The sequence below is a fragment of the Myotis brandtii genome, unplaced genomic scaffold (genome assembly GCF_000412655.1).
Source record: "Myotis brandtii unplaced genomic scaffold, ASM41265v1 scaffold455, whole genome shotgun sequence".
Taxonomy (NCBI): domain Eukaryota; kingdom Metazoa; phylum Chordata; class Mammalia; order Chiroptera; family Vespertilionidae; genus Myotis; species Myotis brandtii.
In genome coordinates, this window is record NW_005367384.1 from 946,017 (window position 1) to 969,297 (window position 23,281).

Here is a 23,281-nt window from a genome sequence, read left to right on the forward strand (position 1 = left end):
CCCTTGGCCAGAATTGAACCTGGGGCCCTTTTGTCCACAGGCCGACGCTCTATCTACTGAGCCAAACTGGCTAGGGCCAGGTAATTATTTCTTTACTTTCGCTTTTTGGTATGGCTTCGTTTTGAGACATTTTGTTGGTTTATTTATATCCCTTTTGAAATGCGTTAGCACACAAAACGTGTCTTTTGGAGGAGAGAGGGTTTGCTTTTAAAACCAGCCTTTAGTAAGATTTGTCACGTTGTTTGGACTATACCCTGTAAGTTAATTTATCTCAGCCATGCCACACTGTAACCCTTACTCTTGACAAGTAAGTTTTTTAATTTGTCTAATTTTCTGCTCATACCTAGTTATTTGTAAATTTGTCTTCTTAGATATAGCTATAGGACTTCATATTGTTTTTAAATTTTATCTGGTCTATCACTCTTTTTGAACATGACATAATACAGAAAATTGATTAGAAAATTGATATCCTTGTGTTATAAACATATCCATGTTGTTGCTAAAGCTTTCCCCCCCCCAGCTTTGTTTAGATTCAGACAGGCTTTTCCTTGTCAGTCTGTTCTTAAGTACAAAAGTGATCGCTGTTCTCACCTATTGGTAGATAGAATTGATGTCCTTTTTTTTCTTTTTTTGGCGCCAAGTTTAATACTTGTTTATGAAACTTTGTAATTTGAAAGTCCATAAACAAAGAAGCATTAGTATGACTTAACATTTATTCTATGGAGTACTGTGGTTATTAATGAATTGTTAAAAAATGTGTTTTCTGTTTGTGTCCCCCCCCCCTTTTTTTTTCTTAGAGAATGGATCTTGGAGAATGTCTGAAAGTCCATGACCTGGCTTTAAGAGCGGATTATGAAATTGCATCCAAAGAACAAGATTTTTTCTTTGAGCTTGATGTATGTGATTTTATTTTAATGAGTTACATTATCTGTCACAATACAACATCTTGAATATGGATTTTTCTCTTAATAGGGAAAGGCTCTTAGCAAATTATGTTCTTTGTGGTTATATGAAGGGTAGTACTAAAATGAAGTGAGATCATGTACTTCCTGACTAACAGTTTTAGAAAATATAAGATGAAACTGTATATTTTAAGGAAATATGTAAAGTCATATAATTTATATACAGGATGTCTCAAAAAATGTGTATGCACACAGCTGATAGCTCAGTTTTGAAAATGAAACGTTTTTTTTTGTTGTTAATATATTTTTATTGATTTCAGAGAGAAAGGGAGAGGGAGAGAGAGAGACAGAAACATCATGATGAGAGAGAATCACTGATTGGCTGCCTCCCCACACGCCCCACTTTGGGGATCAAGCCTGTAACCCAGGCATGCACCCCGAATGGGACTCTAACCGTGACCTCCTGTATAAATATTTCTCTTTTTTCCCCATCCAGAGCGGTATGGTTCCTGAGTAGATGCGGCTGGGGATTGAGAAATAGACAGAGACAAAGACAGAAGGAAAAAGCTGGGGCTGGGTGGGACAGCTGTTCTGTGATAGAGAGACAGTGACCCATACCAGGAAGTTTTACTAAAGCCCAAGACAAAGGAGATTATGTGCATTCTTGTGGCTTCTTTGTAATCATCACTTCTGGGTGGGCCCGGATAATCCTGTTTATTCCTGGTGCTTGTCTGGATTTAGATAATGAAACCCACCTGTTGGTGCCTGAGCTGAAGGTCAGGCTGACAACACACCTGCCTCTGGCAAGGTATGTTTCCAGGGCATGGCTCTGCTGGGCACCGCTGGCTGGATTCAGATGACAGTCAACTCAGGGGCCTTTCCCAGGTGCTCTCTACACGCCTGGTTCATAGGTTGACTCTCAACTACTGAGCGACACCGGGGGTTGAGCCTTGACCAGAATCAAACCTGGGACCCTTTAGTCTGTGGGTTGATGCTCCAACCACTGAGCCAAACCAGCTAGGGCAAAAATGAAATGTATTTTAATAAATCCTGCCTTTATTATTATTATTCAAAGTGTGTATATACATTTTTTTAGTACACCCTATATTCTTCTGAAAATTAAGCATATTTTTCTCAAAGTAGTAATGATTAAGGAAGGTATCAATTTAAACAAATATAGACCAATTTCTAGTGCATATAAGGCTTTTTATATTCATATTGTTATTATTTTTTAAAATTGTTATTTATTTCAGAGAGGAAAAGAGAGGGAGACAGATACATCAATGGTGAGAGAGAATCATTGATTGGCTGCCTCCTGCACTCCCCACACTGGGGATTGAGCCTGCAACCCAGGCATGTTCCCTGACCAAAATCAAACCAGGACCTCCTGGTTCATAGGTCAATGCTCAACCACTGAGCCATGCTGGCTGAGCAATATTCATATTTTTGTACCTGTAAATATATACATAGAGAGGGAGAGTATTAAGGACAATGTTGTTTTTTAATGTAAAACAGAAGAATTATTAGAGGAGATACCATTTAGATATCTGAATGGCTCAAAATCTGACTATTGTGTGTGTGTATTTTTAATATTTTTTCTTTTTTAAAAATTTGGAACACTTCATGAATTTGCTTGTCATCCTTGCACAGGAGTCATGCTAATCTCTGTATGGTTCTAGTTTTAATATATGTGAGCACTGTTTTTTTAAACAAACATGAGAATTGTATAAAAATAGGGAAACTTTTTTTATACTTAAATAAAATATACCAGTCAGCATTACATAAAACATACTGATAAGCATAAATCTTATGCTACCTTTTGTAAGTGAGGAGATAGGCATTTTATTTGGTTTGGGAGATAAAGCAATACAGTAGACCCCCCCCCCCCCCCATTTACTTCTGAATTTCCAAGAATTTCTGTAAATGGAAATAAAAACCATCTATGTAAATGCAATTTAATACATGGCTAGAACATTTGGGGGAATCACCGTATTCTGACTTAAAAGTGTAATTGGGTTATGATTTATACACATTGGGCATAAAATACAGCAGAAATTTTCTATCATCTAGATGTAAGGGTGTGAAAATTTAGGTTATTTTCAGTCTTTTTCTATTACAGTATGATAATGTATTTTTTCTTTTTTTTTTTAATATATTTTATTGATTTTTTTACAGAGAGGAAGGGAGAGGGATAGACAGTTAGAAACATCGATGAGAGAGAAGCATCGATCAGCTGCCTCCTGCACACCCCCTACTGGGGATGTGCCTGCAACCAAGATACATGCCCTTGACCGGAATCGAACCCGGGACTCTTCAGTCCCCAGGCCGACGCTCTATCCAGTGAGCCAAACCGGCTAGGGCAATAATGTATTTTTTCTTATCAAGTGTATAGAGTAAGTTCCTAGAAATACAATAACTGAGTCAGTAATTTTGCCAAGTTGCTCTTCATTAGAATTATCAATTTATACTCCCACCAATAATATATGAGATTATCTATTTCCCATCTGACCACATAGTGTGTTTTCAAGATTTGTTTGCAACTTAGATGAAATGTGTAATGTAAGTGTAGTTTTAACCCTCATTGCTCTTATGAGTGAGTTTGAACATATTTCATATATTTAAGATGTTTATATTTCCTTTTTAGTGAACTGTCAGTTTACAATTTTTTTTTTGGCTATTGGCTAATATTTGATGTCAACATTTATTTTTAGTTGATTTGTACTAACTTGACATGAAAATTAGTCCTTCCCTCAGATAATACTTTGCATTTTTCCCCCCTGTTTTTCTTTTGGTAGTTATGGGCCTTGCAGAATATTTTTATTGTTATCTAATTAATCTTTTCAAAATCTCTATTGGATTAATTAGAAAGGCCTTCCCTATTCTGAGGTGATGAGTTCTCTATCATTTTCTTCTAGTTTCTTTTCTGCTTTTCACTTTCAAGAAATTTTTGGATTAACCAACCATTTTTAGAATTTGATATGTGCCAAGTAAATTTATATTTTTAAATAAAACCCTTATAATTTAAATTATACATACATACATATATATCCTATATAATAAAAAGCTAATATGCAAATTGACCGAATGACGGAATGACTGGTTGCTATGATGCACACTGACCACCAGGCGGCAGATGCTCAATGGAGGAGCTGCCCCCTGGTGGTCAGTGTGTTCCCACAGGAGGAGTGCTGCTCAGCCAAAAGCCGGGCTCACGGCTGGCAAGTACAGTGGTGATGGCAGCAGCCTCTCCTGCCTCCGAGGCAGCACTAAGGATGTCTGACTGACGTGCCTAAGCCATCAGTCGGACATTCCCCGAGGGCTCCCGGACTGTGAAAGGGTGCAGGCTGGGCTGAGGGACCCCACCCGCCCCTGAGTGCACAAATTTCGTGCACTGGGCCTCTTCATACATACATACATGCATATATATATATATATAATGGAAATATTAGCCACAGCTGTCAGCTGGAAAGGAAGTGAGATTCTTGATCACTTTCTTTAAAATTGCTCACCCACGGATATGTCTTATTGACTTAAAAGTGTAAGTTTTGAGTAAAGATATTTCTGAAGAAAGTTGATTTTTCTGGAAATAATTGTCTTTTAATTGAACTTTGTAGGCTATGGATCATCTGCAGTCATTTATTGCCGATTGTGATCGAAGAACAGAAGTGGCCAAGAAAAGATTAGCAGAAACCCAAGAAGAGATTAGTGCTGAAGTGGCAGCAAAGGTAACAATTTCAATCTTTTTTTAAAAAATATAATTCTTTCTTGATTTCAGAAAGGAAGGGAGAGGGAGAGATAGAAACGTCAGTGATAAGAGAGAATCATCGATCAGCTGCCTCCCGCATGCCCCCCCACTGGGGATCGAGCCCGCAATCCAGGCATGTGCCCTTGGCCAGAATCGAACCTGTAACACTTCAGTCCACAGGCTGACGCTCTATCCACTGAGTCAAACTGGCTAGGGCGTCAATCTTTTTAATAGTACAGAATATAATTTCACTTTTTAATTTGAAAAATTACATTCACAGAAGCTTACAAAGACAAACAGGAAATTCTATGTACTCTTCCTCTCGCTTCCCCTTATGTTAAGATATCTTACACAACCAGTACAATGTCAAAGGCAATAAATTAATTTTGGTCCAGTCTTTGTATTTTATTCAGATTTCACCAGTTAATGCATGCATTTACTTGTTTTGTGTGTGTGTAGCTCTCTGCAGTTTTATCACATGTGCAAATTGGATAAATATTATAATAATTACATTAATTGTAGCATTATCATCACAAGGCTCCCTCATGTTACCCCTTTATAGCCACACCACCCTTTCCCCTAGCCCCTGGCAGCCACTAGCTTATTTTCTGTCTTGATAATTATACTAGGGGCCCTGTGCACGAATTCGTGCACCTTAAAAGGAACTGTAGGCTGAGAGGTTACGGGGGGCAGGTCTCGGCCCATCCTCCATGCGCTCTACCCCCCCTCCCTCCCCCGCCCCTTCCACTGCAGCCCCTGGTCCCCTGTCTGCTGGCAGTCCTGCTCCCGCCACTCCCGCTGCTGACAGCACCGGCCCACACGCACCCGCTGAAGGTGCGGAGCCACAGCAGTGGGTGTGAGCAGGGTTGGCACTGTCAGTGGGTTCGAGCGGCGGCTGCTGCCCCGATCGCCCCTCAGGATCGGGGAGGTGGAGAAGCCCTGAGGGGCGATCGGGGTCAGCAACCGCCACTCACACCCGCTGCCAGCTTCCAGCAATCGGCACTGGCAGTGGGTGCAAGTTGTGGCTGTGGCCAGCAGCAGGTGTGAGCACTGGGCGGGACCACGGTGTGCAGGAGCAAAGAATTTTCAGTGACCACCAGAGGCTCACCCTGACAGCGACTGCGCCTTGGTCTGGCGCCCTGCCTTGGTCTGGTGCCCCTGCTCACCTGCTCACCTGCTTGACCATCCTGCTGCGGGCAACGCCCACCATGTTTCTCGCTCTGACGCCTGCTGCCGACACCCACATGTTCCGTGCCCCCCCCCCCCCCCCCCCCCCCCATCGGCACATGTCATAGCAACCGGTTGTTTGGTTCCATTGTTTGGTCTATTTGCATATTAGCCTTTTATTATATAGGATTATTTCACCTAATATCACATAAATGGAATCATGCAGTATGTATCCTCTTAAGATTGGCTTTTTATACTCAACACAACTTGAGATTCATACAAGTTATTGTATCAGTAGTTCATTCCTTTTTATTTTTGAGTAGTATTCCATGGTATGTATTAGGATTAGGGTTAGGGTTAGGGATATATTGCAGTTTAACCCCTCATATTGAAGGGGACATTTGGGTTGTTTCTAGTTATTGGCTAATACCAATAAAGCTGCAATAAACATTCATGTACAGATTTTTGTGTGGACATAAGTTTTTATTTCTCTGGGATAAATAACCAAGACTGCAATTGCTAGGTCATATGGTAAGGACATTTTTAGTTTTGGAAGCAAATACCAAACTTTTTTTCTAGAGTGGCTGTACCATTTTACATTCCTACCAGCAGTGTGTTAGTGATCCACTTTCTTCACATTTGTGCCAGCATTTTGATGATGTCACTGTTTTATCCATTCTGAAAGGTGTGTTACTACATCTCATTGTGGTTTCAATTTCCCTAATGAGTAATGACTTTGTACATTATTTTCATGTGCTTATTTGCCATATGTATATTCTCTTCGGTGAAATATCTGTGTATGTTGTATGCCCATTTTCCAAATGGAATGTTCATTCTTTTTTATAAATATGTTTTTATTGATTTTAAAGAGGGGAAAGGAGAAGGAGAGAAATATCAATGTAAGAGAGATAGATCAATCTGTTGCCTCCCGTTGAACCTGCAACCTGGGCATGTGCCCTAACCGGGAATCAAAACGGTCTCCTTTTGGTGCATAGGACAACACTCAACCAACTGAGCCACACAGGCTAGGGCAAGAATGTTCATTTTTTAAATGTTGAGTTTTGTCTACTCACTACTTTTTTCTTTCTTTTTTTAATACATTTTTATTGGTTTTTGAGAGAGAGGAAGGTGGGGGGAGAGAAAAACATTGATGTGAGAAACATCGATCGGCTGCCTTCAGCATGCACTCCAACTGGGGATCAAACCAGAAACCTGGGTATGTGCCTTGACCTGGAATCGAACCGGTAACCTTTTGTGCACAGTACAAGCCTCAACCAACTGAGCTACATCTACCAGGGCAACTCACTATTTTTAAAAAATATTTTGTTGTGAACTTATACACAAAAATAGAGAAAAATACAACAAATCCTAATGGATTCAAAGCTGTCAGCTTTCTGTTGTTTCATTATTTTACTAGAGGCCCAGTGCACAAAATTTATGCACTAGGGACTCCCTCAGCCAGGCCTGTGCTCTCTCGCAGTCCAGGACCCCTCAGGGGATGTCCGCCTGCCAGATTAGGCCTGCTCCCCACTAAGCCGGCAGTCGGACATCCCTCTCGCAGTCCGGGACCCCTTGCTCCTTACTGCCTGCCTTCTCGCTGCTCCTTAGCACTGCTGCCGCTGCGCTCGCCAGCCATGAGCCTGGTTTCTGGCTGAGCAGCACTCCCCCTGTGGGGGCTCACTGACCACCAGGGGGCAGCTCCTGGTCGTTTAGGCTTTTATTATATAGATAAGCAACTTCTAGGTGTCATATCATTTCACCTCTAAAATATAACCACAGAGTTATATCCATGAAGTTAACAAGATTTAAAATTACTTAATAAACAGTGTTTACTTTTCCTATATAATCAGAATTCAGAAAAGGTCCATGTATTTCATTTTGTTGGTTTGATGACTTACTACTTTATAACGTTATGTACCATTCCATGTAGTGTGGTACATTTTATGAAAATGCAGAATGTGATAGTTATCCAGGTAGGATTTACATGACAGCATTAAATACTATTATAGTGCTTAGATATGTATGTACAAAGGGAAGTGGATTCCCTTATTTGTGAAAAGGTTACTTTCAACCAACTTTTTCTGAAAAGTTCTCTGAAGATCAGGATTATAAAGATGGACATACTAAAGTACAAGGGATCATGGTTGAAAGGGATCCACAATTGCTGGCTAGACCCCAAGTTGTATTGGTTATTCATCACTACCAAAATGCAGTTTAACAAACTACCTCAAAATTCAGGGACTGGAAACAGTAAATATTTATTTAGTTCATTGACTACTGATTTAGGCTGAACTTGACTGGGTATTTATTCCTGTCTTAGCGGGGCCCTCTTCCTTGTCTTCCAGTCAGCTGGGGGTTACTGAACTAATTTCTCACGGTGAGAGTTGAGGTACAAAAGCTCATTCATATAAGCACTTTTCAAGTCATTGCTTGTGTCATGTTTGCTACCGTCCTGTTAACCAAAGCCAGTTAACTGTGTGGCCAAGTTCAGATTCAGAATATGATGATACTTGATAAAATAGTAAAGGGCATGGGTACAGGGAAGGATGAAGAGTTTGGGGCATTAATGCAATCATTCAAAGAAAAATACCACTTTGTTAAAGAGGTAATGATAATAGAGTTGGGAATTTCTTTGAGGGGTGAATATCTTGGATTGAAGGAAATTTGAGAAGTAAAGATTATTTGAGAAGTCTTATTTTATTGAGATCAGATGTCCATATCAAATTAGAACCTTCTTTGCTAATATAATTGATTACATAGGATAAATACTTACTTATGGCCAAAAAAATAGTCTGTGTGTATCTATCAAGTGCCATTAAAAGTCAAGGAATGAACTAAGGATGATGGTGGTGCTGAAGATGAAGAGGAGGAGGAGGAGACATATCAAATCCCAAGGAAATAATTAATCCCAGTGAAAAGACATGGACTAAGGGAGAAGGGTTGTCATGCTATTATACTAAAAATCAGTAATGTACTGTGCAATGTATGTGCAAGGCACATTTTCCTGTTTCTCATAGCTATGTGAGATATTAATCCCTACTAGTCAGATGAGGAAATAGATTCACGTGAAATAATATGACCAAAATTGTACACCTAGTAACTGACTTGCCCATAAGCCAGATATCTAGTCACATCTTTGATTCAAAGAGAATTCACCAGCCCCAGTTTATATCTTTAACTCATATTTGAGCTAATGCTATTTGTTGGACATTGGAAATACAAAGATGGGAAATATATATAGCTATCTTTAATGTGGTATGATATACACTGAGTGGCCAGATTATTATGACCGGCCAGATTATTATGACCACCCCATCAGTGCAGTGAAGTGAATTAGTTATGCAAATAATAGTAATAATAAAATCTTGAGAGTATTTGCTTAGGAAGTTTTCAATATTCAGTATTTTTGGAAGTATCAATGAAGTACTGATGGGGTGGTCATAATAATCTGGCCGGTCATAATAATCTGGCCACTCAGTGTATATAAAAGTAATTGTTGTAAAAGATACAAAAGTAACACAAAAGAGGATTTGGCTCTCTGCTTTTGTGTGTAAGTGGAGGTGAAATATAATGATTGATCAAGAACGTTTCACAGAATAGACTCCAGTTGGATCTTGTTCAGTGAATAGACATTCACTAGGCCAGCAAGTGAGGTAAAGGGGTGACATCCCAAGAAGAAAAGGTATTTTATACTTGGAATACACTGCCAAAGCCGAGGTTGCAAAGTGCTAGTTTATATAGAGATCGGATGTATCCAGTGAAGGCAGGCAAGCTCAAAACATCCTAATGTCTCACGAATTTATGATGTGCTCAGAAAGCATTGTTTATAATTATATTGCCTCATATAATAACTCTTCTGAGCATTTTTGAAATACTTTGAACTTTGATACTTTGTCAGCTTTTTATTCATGATCTTTTTTTCTGTTACTTTCTAGGCAGAACGTGTTCATGAGTTAAATGAAGAAATTGGTAAATTGTTGGCTAAGGTGGAACAACTAGGAGCTGAAGGAAATGTGGAAGAATCTCAAAAAGTAATGGATGAAGTAGAGAAAGCACGGGCAAAGAAAAGAGAAGCAGAGGTAACTAAATTCTTAATGTTGGTCTGTAAAGCCTTATTATCTATACTTTATTTATTCTTTAATCCTCACTGGAGGAGTGAGGATATTTTTTCCATTTTTTCTTTTTTTTTAGAGAGCGTGGAAGGGAGGGGGAGGGGGGGAGAGAGAGAGAGAGGGGAGGGGAGGGAAGAGGAGAGGAGAAACATTGATGTGAGAGGGACATATTGATTGTTTGCCTCCCGCTTGAGCCCTGACCAGGGCCAGGGATTGAACCTGCAACCAAGGTAACATGCCCTTGACCTGGAATTGAACCTAAGAACTTTTGGCCCCCAGACTGGCAATCTAACCACTGAACAAAACTGGCCAGGGCAGTATGTACTTCTCAGAACATATGTAATTAGTCCATGTCATACTGATGGGTTATATACCAAAATTAGTGGTTTTTGGAATTTGGAGCCACTGATATGAAATTTATAACTGGTAAATAAAATTAACTGAACTAACTAGTCATATACAGCAGTCATTTGTGTCTGTGTGCGCGTGCACACACACTGCATATATCTGGTTACTATGATACCCTATTCTCCATTTTACATCCATGCAACTGTAGCATTCTCCCTTCTCTTCCCACCTCAGTACAGTCCGCTAGCACCTTGGGAGCCTCAGCTCTTCCTCCACAGCACAGTTAAAATCTGATATCCTGCACACAAAGTTCTGTTATGTTTGGCCCAAAATTCTATTTTGTTTTTTAAGAAATTGAATGCCTTCATATGAGATTATATTTTCCACTTTTGCAGTAGTCTCCATTACTTATAACTGCATCACACCTGGGTTTAATTTGTTATAGCCTTAAGGCAGAAGCTTAGGTCATTGATTTTAGATCATTTAATGTTACATGTTTTCTTTTAAGCACAACTATAGCTGCATCCCACAGATTTTCATTGTAATTCAGTTAAAAATATTTACCTATTATTGCTTGTGATTTCTTCTACCCCTCCCCTCCCGTCCTCCTCTCCTCTCCTTCCTCTTCCTCCTCCTCCAACTGTTTATGATAGCAAAAACAGTTGATTAACACAGATTTTGTATGTTATATGTATTATATACAATATTCTTACAATAAAGTAAGGTAGTGAAATGAAAATATACTACTGCACTGTATTTATTGATATCGTAAGTTTGTCATCTGCTTCATCTTCAGTATCAACATCAATACTGTCTTACATGATATAAAATACTATAGCTGTTTAACATATAACTAACACTAGACATCAGAAATGAAAAAGATAATGTGAAGAAGAAATTTATGTTTATTTACAGATATAACAATAATTCATGCTAAAATAATGGAGAAGCAGTAATAGTCATCTGATGGCACACATAAACTAATTACTAAAATTCCATGGCACACCAAAAATATATTTTTTTGCCAATCTGTATAATTTTAATTCATTTACACCGGATGGCTATTGTGTTGGCTGGTTTTTTGTGTGTTTTTTTTGAAGTCTTTTTTTTTTTCCTTGAGTTTTTTTTTTTATTATTAAATCTTTATTGTTCAGATTGTGCAAAGTTAAATTTAGAAGAATGATAAATGCACTCCCCTCCTCCCAGTTCCCGCCCCACCCTCCGCCCTCACTCCCCACCCACTGTCCTCATCCATAGGTGCACGATTTTTGTCCAGTTTCTTCCCGCATCTCCCATTCCCCTTTCCCCCCCAAGAATAGTCAGTCCATTCCCTTTCTATGTCCCTGATTCATTATAATCACCAGTTCATTCTGTACATCAGATTATTTATTCACTTGATTCTTAGATTCACTTGTTGATAGATGCATGTTTGTTGTTCACAATTTGTATCTTTACCTTTTTCTTCTTCCTCTTCTTAAAGGATACCTTTCAGCATTTCGTATAATACTGGTTTAGTGGTGATGAACTCCTTTAGCTTTTCCTTATCTGTGAAGCTCTTTATCTGACCTTCAATTCTGAATGATAGCTTTGCTGGATAAAGTATTCTTGGTTGTAGGTTCTTGGTATTCAGCACTTTGAATATTTCTTGCCATTCCCTTCTGGCCTGCAAAGTTTCTGTTGAGAAATCAGCTGACAGTCGTATGGGTATTCCCTTGTAGGTAATTGAGTCTCTTTCTCTTGCTGCTTTTAAGATTCTCTCTTTGTCTTTTGCTCTTGGCATTTTAATTATGATGTGTCTTGGTGTGGTCCTCTTTGGATTCCTTTTGTTTGGGGTTCTCTGCGCTTCTTGGACCTGTAAGTCCATTTCTTTCACCAGGTGGGGGAAGTTTTCTGCCATTATTTCTTCAAATAGGTTTTCAATATCTTGCTGTCTCTCATCTTCTGGCACCCCTATTATTCTGATGTTGGTACGCTTGAAGCTGTCCCAGAGGCTCCTTACACTATCTTCGTATTTTCGGATTCTTTTTTCATTTTGCTTTTCCGGTTGGGTGTTTTTTGCTTCTTCGCATTTCAAATCTTTGGCTTGATTCTTGCGCTCCTCTGGTCTGCTATTGGGTGTAATATTCTTTATTTCCGACCGTGTATGCTTAATTTCTAGTTGTTTCTTTATCATAGCATCGAGGGTCTCATTAGTTTTCGTGAGGCTCTCCAGAAGTTTATTGCAAGCCCTCAAAATTGCGTTTTTTAGCTCTATATCCTCCATTTCTGTCATGTTTTTTTGTCTCCGCATTTTTTATGCTTTCTTGGTGCACCCCCTAGTGGTCTTTGTGCGCAGTCTTGTTCTAGTTGAGCCTTGATTGTTGTAGTTAATACTAGAGGGATTTGACCACCAGGCCGACTGGCTGTGAGAATCAGCTGTGTCTGCTGCAGTGGGAAAACTTCTGTCCTCTGGGGGGGCGCTAATCTAGCCTTTGCCTGCGGCGATCCGGCAAATGGCTCTGCGCAGGGCTTGGGCGGGGCGGGCTCAACAGGGCGGGCGGAGGGAGCCGTTATGGTGCCCTCAGTCCTGTTCCCAGAGGCTCTGCTTCTCAGAACCCCCGGAACCGCTGCAAACCTCGGAGGGAAAGCTGCCTTCCAACTGATGCCAGACACTCCCGCTTCTCCCGTTTGGGTCCGAGTCCCCAGCGATTCGCCCGTATCTGGAGCTCAGAGTCTGAGACTCCCCCCTGACCGAAAACGACAACCGCGCTCTCAGCCACCAGCCCGCTTTGCGCGCGCACCTCCGCACCTGAGTTTTTTCCACACTGCGCCTCCTCTGAGCCTCGGTGTGCTGTTATTTTTCCTTCTAGTTGAAGAGTCTCTCCTCAGCCAGCCTTCCTGTGGTTCTGGGTGATGTCCGTTCCGTCTTTTAGTTGTATTTTTGAAGTGGTTGTTTGCGGCAGCAGTCTCCGGTGTTTACCTATACCGCCATCTTCGGGAATGTCTGAAGTCTTTTATTAAAGCCTTTTTTTTTAGAGAGAGGAAGGGAGAGGGGAGAGACAGACAGACATCGATATAAGAGAAACATCAATTGATTGCCCCCCTTACAAGCCCCAACTGTGGGGTCGAACCGCAACCTGGGTATGTACCGAGATCAGGAATCAAACCTGTCACCCTTTGGTATATGGAACCACAGTTCAACCAACCCAGTCACACTGGCTAGGGCTGTTGTCATTTTTTTATTTGGCAATCTAAGGGAAAAGAGGTCAGTGCCCCTGACTAAATAGTCAGGTATTGCATGTTTTAAAATTTTTTGCGGCATACTGGTTGGAAATCTCTGGCCTAGTATAATCAATAAGGTTGGGTCACAGTAGCCTAGCCTATACACTAATGAATCATTATAAAATTTTAATGGCATACTGCCCTGACTGGTTTGGCTCAGTGGATAGAGTGTCGGCCTGTGGACTGAATGGTCCCAGGTTCGATTCCAGTCAGGGGCACATGTCCGGGTTGTAGGCTCGGTCCCCAGTAGGGGGCTTTCAGGAGGCAGCTGATCAGTGATTCTCATCATTGATATTTCTCTCTCTCTCCCTCTCCTTTCCTCTCTGAAATCAATAAAAATATTTAAAAAAAATTTTAATGGCATACAGTATTCTAAGTCATATTCATAATACAGTATTGGAGACATCATCATATATATATATATATTTTTTTTTTTAATTGATTTCCGAGAGGAAGGGAGAGGGAGAAAGAGAAACATTAATGATGAGAGAGAATCATTTGGGTGCCATGTTATTAATGTTTATGGTATTGCACTAAACGCAATGGAAAATATGCAAGAAGCTCAAGAGATCACTTTTTACTGTGTACTCTAGAGACGAGCTGATCACATATTTGTTTTGTGAAATGTCCTTCAGTTTGGGTTTGTCTGATTTTTGTTAGATTTTGTCAGGAATACCACTAAAGTAATGTTACATCCTGTCAGAAGGCACATGTTAGTGGTTTGTCCCATAACTATGATGTTACTATGTTAGTGTTTGGTATTGACATTTTGAAACGGCAAGTATTCTGTTTTCCATCACTTTTTGATTCACAGGTTATTGGTTACTTTTGTCTGAATGTATTGACTCCCTTTTAAAGAACTTTCCTATAGATTATATCCAGCAATGTCCACTTATATCTATATTTTCTTAGAGCTACACAGAAGCTTGGAAATGTTTTTAACTGTGTATGCTCAAAACAAAAATCAGAATTCTGTCAATAAGGAAAAAAGGATACAGTGGTTATACCAACCCACTAGTATTAATTACTTCATTGATGAACTTAATATAAATAAAATGGTTGGGTATAAGATATTTAAATCTCAGTAAGGCATTTTTCATTGCTTGTCTTATAAACTGTTACTTTTAGTAGGAGGTTTATTATTTGTATGTCCCATCCACATTTCCAAAGGGATGCGTAAGAAAGAAGGCAATGGAAGGAAGCTGTAATTATATAGAAAACGTGCATGCCTTCTCTGCAAGCATGGGCGACTTCTACTTCCTTGATCCTTCACTGATAAAGTTTTGGGGTTGCTACATCTCATTTTTAACAAAAATTATAGAAAACAGAACATTGAGAAAAACTTTCAGAAAGTTGTGTTCTGTATCATGGTAGATACAGTAGTTCTTGGTAAAAAGTATTTGGGGCTCCAATTTTTTTTTTTTTTTATCCCCAGTGAAGAGGTCCTGAGACAGAGGATGGGGGGTTATGGGGAATCTAGAATTTTCATGACAAAATGCCATGCTTTTGTGTATTCATTGGAAAACATTTTGTTCTTTAGAAAAGTGTATTTTGTTTAATTGTATGATGTTCCATGAAGTTTATATGAACATTGTTTTTCACTTTTGTCTAGGAAGTGTATCGGAATTCTATGCCAGCTTCCAGTTTCCAACAGCAGAAACTTCGAGTCTGTGAAGTCTGCTCTGCTTATTTAGGTCTTCATGATAATGACAGACGACTGGCTGATCATTTTGGGGGTAAACTGCACCTGGGATTTATTGAAATAAGAGAGAAGCTTGAAGAATTAAAGGTATATTGTTAAATTAATATCACTTTATCTAATTTAACCACTCATTCTTTTGATCTGTATTAGTTGTCTTTTCGTATAGTAATCTTGACTGTGAGTCCCTTTCACAATTCATACTGAATAGTGTAGGATTTCAAATGGAGATACCATTGGTTTAATGGATAATGTTTGATAGACAGACCTTTAATTACTATTCCCCTATTCTTGGAGCTAGTAGTTGAATATGATGGAGTAGGAATCTTGCAAACTGGTTTTAAACTAATTATTTTATACAAAGTCCCCTAAGTTTTTCTCTTTTTCCTATAAAATAAATAATATAATATTTACTCTAAAGGAAGTTTGAGAAAATGAACCAAATATTTAGTTGAAATATTTTGCAGTTCTTCACTACATAGCAATCTGGTAGGACCTCTGGTTTTATTTTACACTCCTGCCTCCATTTCAGAAAGGAGTTAGAATGAAACCCATTTTTTAAAAAAGGACAATCACTGTCAAATATGTAAGCCATTCTGAGAAAGGCAACAAGTTCTTACTCATCTGCTGAGTTCTTTTGAGAGGATAAGCAAACAGAAAAGGTATATCTGAGGAGGTAAATATAAACAGAGTGGATGAATATTGTAGTTAATAGTGGCTCTCTGTATTCTGAGTAGCTAAGATGATCTCACTCAGGTAAGTTTTAAAAAAATGACAAAATGAGTTTCAGTATAGCAAATGATACCTACTTGGGAGTCTTTGCAGATAGACCTAGCAACAGAACAGTTCAGCATTTTGCTGTTTTTAAAATAGCAGCATCAGGATGGTAATTGGAAGTGACAGAAAACATTTCTATATTGGAAATCATAGAGCATGGGAACTTGTGATTTATAATGGTTGGTTGATTTTAAAAAATACAAAATAATACCAGAAAGTATTCAGAGGAGAAAAAATTTATAGAACTATTTTTCAAATATTAAGAAGTCATGAAGGCCCTAGCTGGTAGTTCTGTTAGAGTGTCATCCTGATACGCCAAGGTGAGAGTTCGATCCCTGGTCAGGGTATATACAATAAGCAACCAGAATGCACAAATAGTGGAACAACAAATCAGTGTTTCTCTCTCCCTCTCCCTCCCTTGCTCCTACCCCCTCCCCCTTCCTCTCTCCCTCCCCCTCTCCTCACCCTCTCTCCTGCCTCTGTCTTTCTAAAAATCAATAAGTAAATTTAAAAAAAAATAGAAGAAGTCATGGAGGACCATGAAATTTTATAAATTTTACAAAAAGATAAAAGATTTTAGAAACCAGACTTGTAAGTCCAATGATTTTCCTTATCAAAATTGAATTGTTATTAGCAGATTTTGATGTTACTTGTACAATATTGGAAACCAGATCTGGCTAAAGTTTAGGATAATGCTCATTAAGAATGGACCCAGTAAATAATGCTTCTCATTTATTATTATTTAACTTAGTTTTTTTTTGTTGTTGTTTTTTTTTGTCTTTTAAGAGAGTGGTAGCTGAGAAGCAGGAGAAAAGAAACCAGGAACGCCTGAAGCGAAGAGAAGAAAGGGAAAGAGAAGAAAGGGAAAAGTTGAGGAGGTATGGAGTGATAAATTGAATAGTCTAAGTATTTGAAGTTGAAAATCCTGTTTCATCTTTGAGATGTGATTGGTATAAGATTTTAGATGTTAACAAATGTAGACATGGGAAATCTTGTTTACTCTTTAAAATGCTACCATGCAAAACAATGTTTGTGCAAGTATGTTAGCATAATGGCCATTAAAGTCAAGGTCCTTTTTTCCTTAAAAGTGTATTAAAGAGGTAATAAAGAGAGAGTCACATCTTTGTTTTGTAAGCTATGTAAAACTCTTTTCTAGCCCCCTGATTTTCATGATGGGATAATTTGTACCAGGTTGGCACGGAACTATTTTTATGATATATTTTATGCTTGATAAAAGGTTTGGGTTTTTTGTTTTATTGATTAAATTTACTTTCATTCTACACTCAATTCTAGGAGCTATAAACTTTTAAAATGTTTACTCAATAATAAATTCTTTTTAATTGGTATTAATAGTTATTTTTATATTGGTATTGGTTGATAGAATCATATAAATCTTCATATTTACAATATTTAAATGTTCTGGGTTACTTTTATTCATTATCAACAAACTGCTTGGCACTCTGGTGGCAACATTCTTTGTATGTGTTATTCATAACTTCAACAATTTTAGGATGGGCAGGTATGCCACAAAAGATTCACCTGTAGTTCTAATTTATAGTGTTCTCTTAATTGTATTACACATCTCTGAAATTTAAATGCCTTACCCTTGATAATATGTATAGGTCATGCCAACTTCCTCCAAGCTTTTTTTTAAAAAATATTTTTATTGATTTTAGAGAGGGAGAGAGATAGGAAATATCAGTGATGAGAGAGTATCATTGATTGGCTGTCTCCTGAACCTCCTACTGGTGATAGAGTCTGCAGCCCTGGGCATGTGCTATGACTGAGAATCAAACCGTGACCTCCTGGTTCATAGGTTGACACTAAGCCACTGAGCCATGATGGCCGGGCCATCTTCCTCTTTGGGGAAGTGCTGTCATTCCTCCATTGATGTATATGTTCTTCATTTACCATAAAGTTCACCTCAGAGCTTTAGCTCTATTCTCGTTTGTGTACTCAGATGGTGATACTGCCCAATATTGTAATATTTAAAATAATATAAATGGCATTAGAAATCTCAGTTTAACTTAAAATTCAATTGAATGTAGTGCCACTAATATAAATGATTCAACGGAGGTAAATCAAATGAGAAAAAAAATATTCTTTGCTGAACTACATTTCTACATTTGTAGATGACAAGAAAATACATTGCATCTTCTCTGTTGCCACTTGACAAATTCTTTTAAACAATAATTATAAACGCAATGTATTTCAGTAATGCTTTTTTAAAAATTTTAATCTATATATGAACTTAAGTATTATAGCTAAGTATGGAAAATGAGGAAATTGCAAGTGAGTTCAAAATTATACCGCATAGGATTCCAGCTGTGGTACTGAAAAGGGTAATGATAAAAATTACTATTACTTACGAGCACTATTTTCCAGGCGCTGTGCTAAGAATTTATCTCTAGCAGTTCATCTAATTTTTACAACCCCCTGTGAAATTGATATCACTATCCCTCTTTTACAAATGACAAACTAAGCTGAGGGGAATATATATGTCTGCCAAGGTCACACAGATGGTGAGTGGTGGAACCAGAGTTGAAACATCAGGCTGATTCCAAAGCCATGCTTCAACCATTTGTATAGTCTCCACACAAAAAACTATAATATTGGCTATTACTATTTATTGAGTGCTAATTGTGTGCTAGGAATTGTAAGAGTGTTTTATGTAAGTGTCATGTGTCATGTTGTGCCCCCTGGCCTGGTGGCTTGGTTGGTGTGTCATCTTGTATACCAAAAGGTTTCCAGTTCAATCCCCAGTTGGGGCGCATGCAGGAGGCAGCTGATCAGTATTTCTTTCATATTGATGTTTCTTTCTCTACCCCTTCCTCTCTCTCTCAAAAAACAATAAAACATATCCTTGGGTGGGGAGAAAGGAAGGGGGAAGGGAGGGAAAACATGTTATAAGATTGATTTGGGTGTTCTAGGGATTATAGTATGAGTTTGCAGATCCAAAGTGTATACATCTCAGATCATAGAAATTTTATTCTGTTCCCAGAGGGCAGGAAGAAATGACAGTGAATTTTTCCAGGGTTGGAAAGTAAGTGGTTTCTGGAGAATTAGTGAGTTGTGATGTACTGTGTTAAGAACCAGGTTTCTTAGTTAAGAGAATTCATATGCCAAGGTGGGGAAGTCTGTAGAGTTTGTGGTGTATTTTGAAAAATTTTCTGTGCATACACATGCCTTATATTTATAAAATTAACATAAAAATTACACATCAGGAAGAATGTAATTTTTAACAGCCCAGCATACTTATTCCCATTTATAGTTACTTTTCTAAAAATAGATTTTTTTGTTTTGTTTTAGGTCTCGATCACATAGCAAGAATCCCAAAAGGTAGGTATAATACAAGTTAAGCAGTGAAGCGGTTTTTTTTTTCAAATAAGGGTGTTATAGATAAAATGCCTTTTAAAAATGAACAAGAATTAATAGATTAGTACACTTAATATTTTTGTAGTTCAAGTTCAAGCAATATCTTTTGCGAAGAAACTGTTCAGAAGATACGCATATACTATAGTTTAGTTTTATCAAAGTAAAATTATATAAACAGTGCCCTGGAGTTAGGGGGAAAACTTAAAACATTTCAGAATATTTCTTTATTTTTAAATTTTTTTTTTATTTTTATTGATTTCAGAGAGGAAGGGAGAGATAGAAACATCAATGATTGGCTGCCTCCTGCATGCCCACTACTGGGGATCAGCCCACCACCAGGGCATGTGACCTGACCTCCTGGTTCATAGGTCGACTTTCAACCATTGAACCACACCGGCTGGGCCAGAGTATTTCTTTCTTTTTTTAATTGGCATTTGTGTGCACTTTTTTTTTTTTTTAAGCAAAGTTAGCTTCTTAAAATTATTTTTAAATTTTTATTGATTTCAGAGAGGAAGGAAGAGAGAGATGAGACACCAATAATGAGAGAGAATCACTTATTGGCTGCCTCCTGCACGCTTCCTACTGGGGATTGAGCCTGCAACCTGGGCATGTGCCCTTGACCAGAATTGAAACCGGGACCCTTCAGTCTGCAGGCTAATGCTCTAAACACTGAGCTAAACCAGCTAGGGCCAGAGTATTTCTTTAAAATCTTTAGAAGCTCAGGGTAAATATGTGACAGGATATTTTTTTAAAAAATCATTTTGGGTGGTGCATCTAAGAAACATTCTAAGAGGTGTTGAAAATGTAAGTAGGTTAAATAATTGGATACATTTTTGAATGAGAGGTTCATGGTGGGTTAGTAAGGGAAACTAAAATGTTTAGTTTAGCCCTGGCCAGTGTGTACTGTGAACTGTGCACTGAAAGGTTACCATTTCGATTGCTGGTCAGGGCACATATGAAAATGCCCTGTCAGAGTGCAAACGGGAAGCAGCTGATCGCTGTTCCTCATATCAGTGTTTCTCTCTCTTTCCTCTTCTCCCTTTCTCTCTCTCTCTAAAAATATCAATAAAAACATATTAAAAATAAAATGTTTACTTTATGCCTCCATCTTGACTTTCTATGAGTTAGTACTTACTACCCTTGGTAACTGATCACAAAAAGCTTGAAAGGGGCACTCACAGCCTTCAAGAGGAAAAGGACATGGTAACACTTTTCTTTGACTTATGGATTTCATATTTGGGGGCTTTTTGAAGCCTTTCTTTACAATTTTTACTAGCTACTGATAACTGTTTTCTATCTGAGAAAGGTGGGAAAACATGGTGTACTTTATCTTTCTTAATTCTTCACTTGCCATTCTCATTCTTATTGACTCTTTCTCAATTTATTTCCACCTAGAATGCCCTTTCTCATTCTTTTTGAAATTCTAGTATTCCTCTTGTTTGGATGACATTTTTTTTGAAACATTCTAAGTACTCTTAATTCCAATGAGTAACTATTTCCCAAGAACTTTTTCCTCTAAACTGGAGCATTTGTCTTTATGAAAGAAAAACCTGCCTTATCTGATTTGGCTCAGTGGATAGAACATCGGCCTGCAGACTGAAGAGTCCCGGGTTTGATTCTGGTCAAGGGCATATGCCTGGGTTACGGGCTCAATCCCTAGTAGGGGGCTTCAGGAGGCAGCCAATCAATGATTCTGTCTCATCATTGGTGTTTCTATCTCTCGCTTTTTCTCTCTGAAATCAATACAAACATTTTTTTTAAAAAACAAAACCTTATATGTTTTAAATGCCCCTAAGTGCTTCTTAGCCTTTCAGTTATTGTTCTGCTTAAAGCACTAAAAAACTAAGGCATTAGTAAACAAAGAGGACAGGTGTGTTAGCTATTTACGATGTGAGTTTCTCACATCCAGAGTAGAAGGATAAGCATCAAGTGATGATACTGTTCTGTTCATTGGTTGGTTAATGCAAGCTGGTTACCTTTGCTGACAAAAGTATTTAAACGATTTGTAGCCCTGGCTGGTTTGGCTCAGTGCATGGAGCGTCGGCCTGCGGACTGAAGGGTCCCGGGTTCGATTCCGGTCAGGGGCATGTGCCTTGGTTGTTGGCACATCCCCGGTGGGGGGCGTGCAGGAGGCAGCTGATCGAGGTTTCTCTCTCATGGATGTTTCTGGCTCTCTGTCCCTCTTCCTTCCTCTCTGTAGAGGGTCAATAAAATATATTTAAAAAAAAAAAATTAAACGATTTGTATAAGTGAAATAAATCATGTCAGCTCTGTTTAAGTCCTCCAAAGACACACTATTTCTTTTTTTACTACCTCACCTATTTTTATTGCCCACATATCTGGAATATATAGGTTTACAATTGTTTGTGTGGAAAATACAGTAATTAATAAGTATTAATACAAGAATAAACTCTGTGTTTCCCTTACAACTATAAACATACTCTTGCCCACCGGTGTAATTGCAGCACAATCTTAGAACAATGCAGTAGGCATCCAGTAAATATTTTTTGAATGATGGATAACTTTAAAAAGATACATGAAGTAATACATTGAAAGAAATGGATTTATTATAATAGCTCAAAATGAGTGATTAACCAAAATATAATTTGGCAAAACTTGTATTGAATGAATTTTATGCTCTTTCCCCCTGCATAAAATTTTATCTTGTGAATTTTCATGTCAAGGAAGAAATCTAACTTCTTTAAGATTCTGAATCTTCCCTGTGAAGCTAACTGTATTTAACAGTGCATACCTATTATGCTGATTAAACAACAATATACTAGAATGTGTCTGCTCTGTGGAAGTGCACCAGCTCCAAGAAGTATGGAAAACAAAATAATTTTGTTTTGTTTTGTTAGACCTCACCTGAGGATATTTTCCCATTGATTTTTAGAGAGAGTAGGAGAGGGAGAGACAGGAAAACATCGATGAGAGAGACAGACAGACAGACAGACAGACATTAAATGGTTGCCTCTGAAAGGTTCCCCAACCAGAGTACATGCCCTTTACAAGAATTGAATCTATGACCCTTCAGTGTGCAGGCTGACTATCCACTGAGTCAAATCGCCTAGGGCTCCCCCTGCTTCTTATCAGAAATATTTTAAAAAATCTTTTTTTATTGCCTAGCTGGTGTTGCTCAGTGGTTGAGCCTTGGCCTACGAATCGGGAAGTCATGGTTTGATTCCTGGCCCAAGTTGTGAGCTCAACCCCCACTAGGGCGTGTAGCAGGCAGCCAGTCAATGCTTCTCATCATTAATTTTTCCATCTTTCGCTCCCTCTCCCTTCCTCTCTTTGATCAATAAAAATGTAATACAAATATTTTTACTGATTTTTAGGGAGAGAGGAAGGGAAGGGGGAAAGAGAAAGAAAAACAATGTAAAATCGGAACATCGATTGGCTGCCTCTACACGCCCCTTTGGGAATCGAGCCCAAAACCTGTGCCCTGACCAGGAATCAAACCAGCAACCTCTAGCTACTTGAGAGAATGCCCAACCAACTGGACAGGGCCAGAAATGTTTTTCTCAAGTGTGAAATACTCTATTCAGTTATGGTTGTTAATGTCCACAATATGTGCCTTTCTTTGACTATAATGTTGACATATACTAAATGCTTTTACAGTTCACTTAACAAAATAATCATTGGAAAATAAAATCAGTTTGCACATGTAACACCTGAATAATGTGCTTTTGTACTATTATATTAAGTGACTCTTATAACAAAGTTTCATACCTTTTTTCTCATTGTTTTCCCTCAGTTCTCTGTCATCCGTATATGCCATCCTCTCACCACACACAATATACAAGTTAGTTTTGTGACCAAGTGGAGGCTACAGAAGTGTTTTTCCTTCTAGGTTTTTTTTTTTTTAAATATGTTTTTATTGATTTCAGAAAGAAGA

The 23,281-nt window shown here is 38.4% G+C and overlaps 1 protein-coding gene across 13 annotated transcripts in view; it reads left to right on the top strand.

Moving 5' to 3' along the window:
- Nucleotides 1–23,281, top strand: part of LOC102244148 (putative RNA-binding protein Luc7-like 2) — a 60,616-nt gene that overhangs the window by 30,528 nt on the left and 6,807 nt on the right. For 12 of the 13 annotated variants that reach the window (XM_005874993.2, XM_005874992.2, XM_005874991.2 and 9 more), the window contains 6 exons: nucleotides 798–896; nucleotides 4,517–4,627; nucleotides 9,750–9,893; nucleotides 15,148–15,324; nucleotides 16,798–16,889; nucleotides 19,321–19,350. In XM_005874993.2, coding sequence (XP_005875055.1) covers nucleotides 798–896; nucleotides 4,517–4,627; nucleotides 9,750–9,893; nucleotides 15,148–15,324; nucleotides 16,798–16,889; nucleotides 19,321–19,350 — 653 coding nt within the window. The remainder of the gene's footprint in view (nucleotides 1–797; nucleotides 897–4,516; nucleotides 4,628–9,749; nucleotides 9,894–15,147; nucleotides 15,325–16,797; nucleotides 16,890–19,320; nucleotides 19,351–23,281) is intronic. The other variant, XM_014546714.1, reaches the window with a different exon arrangement.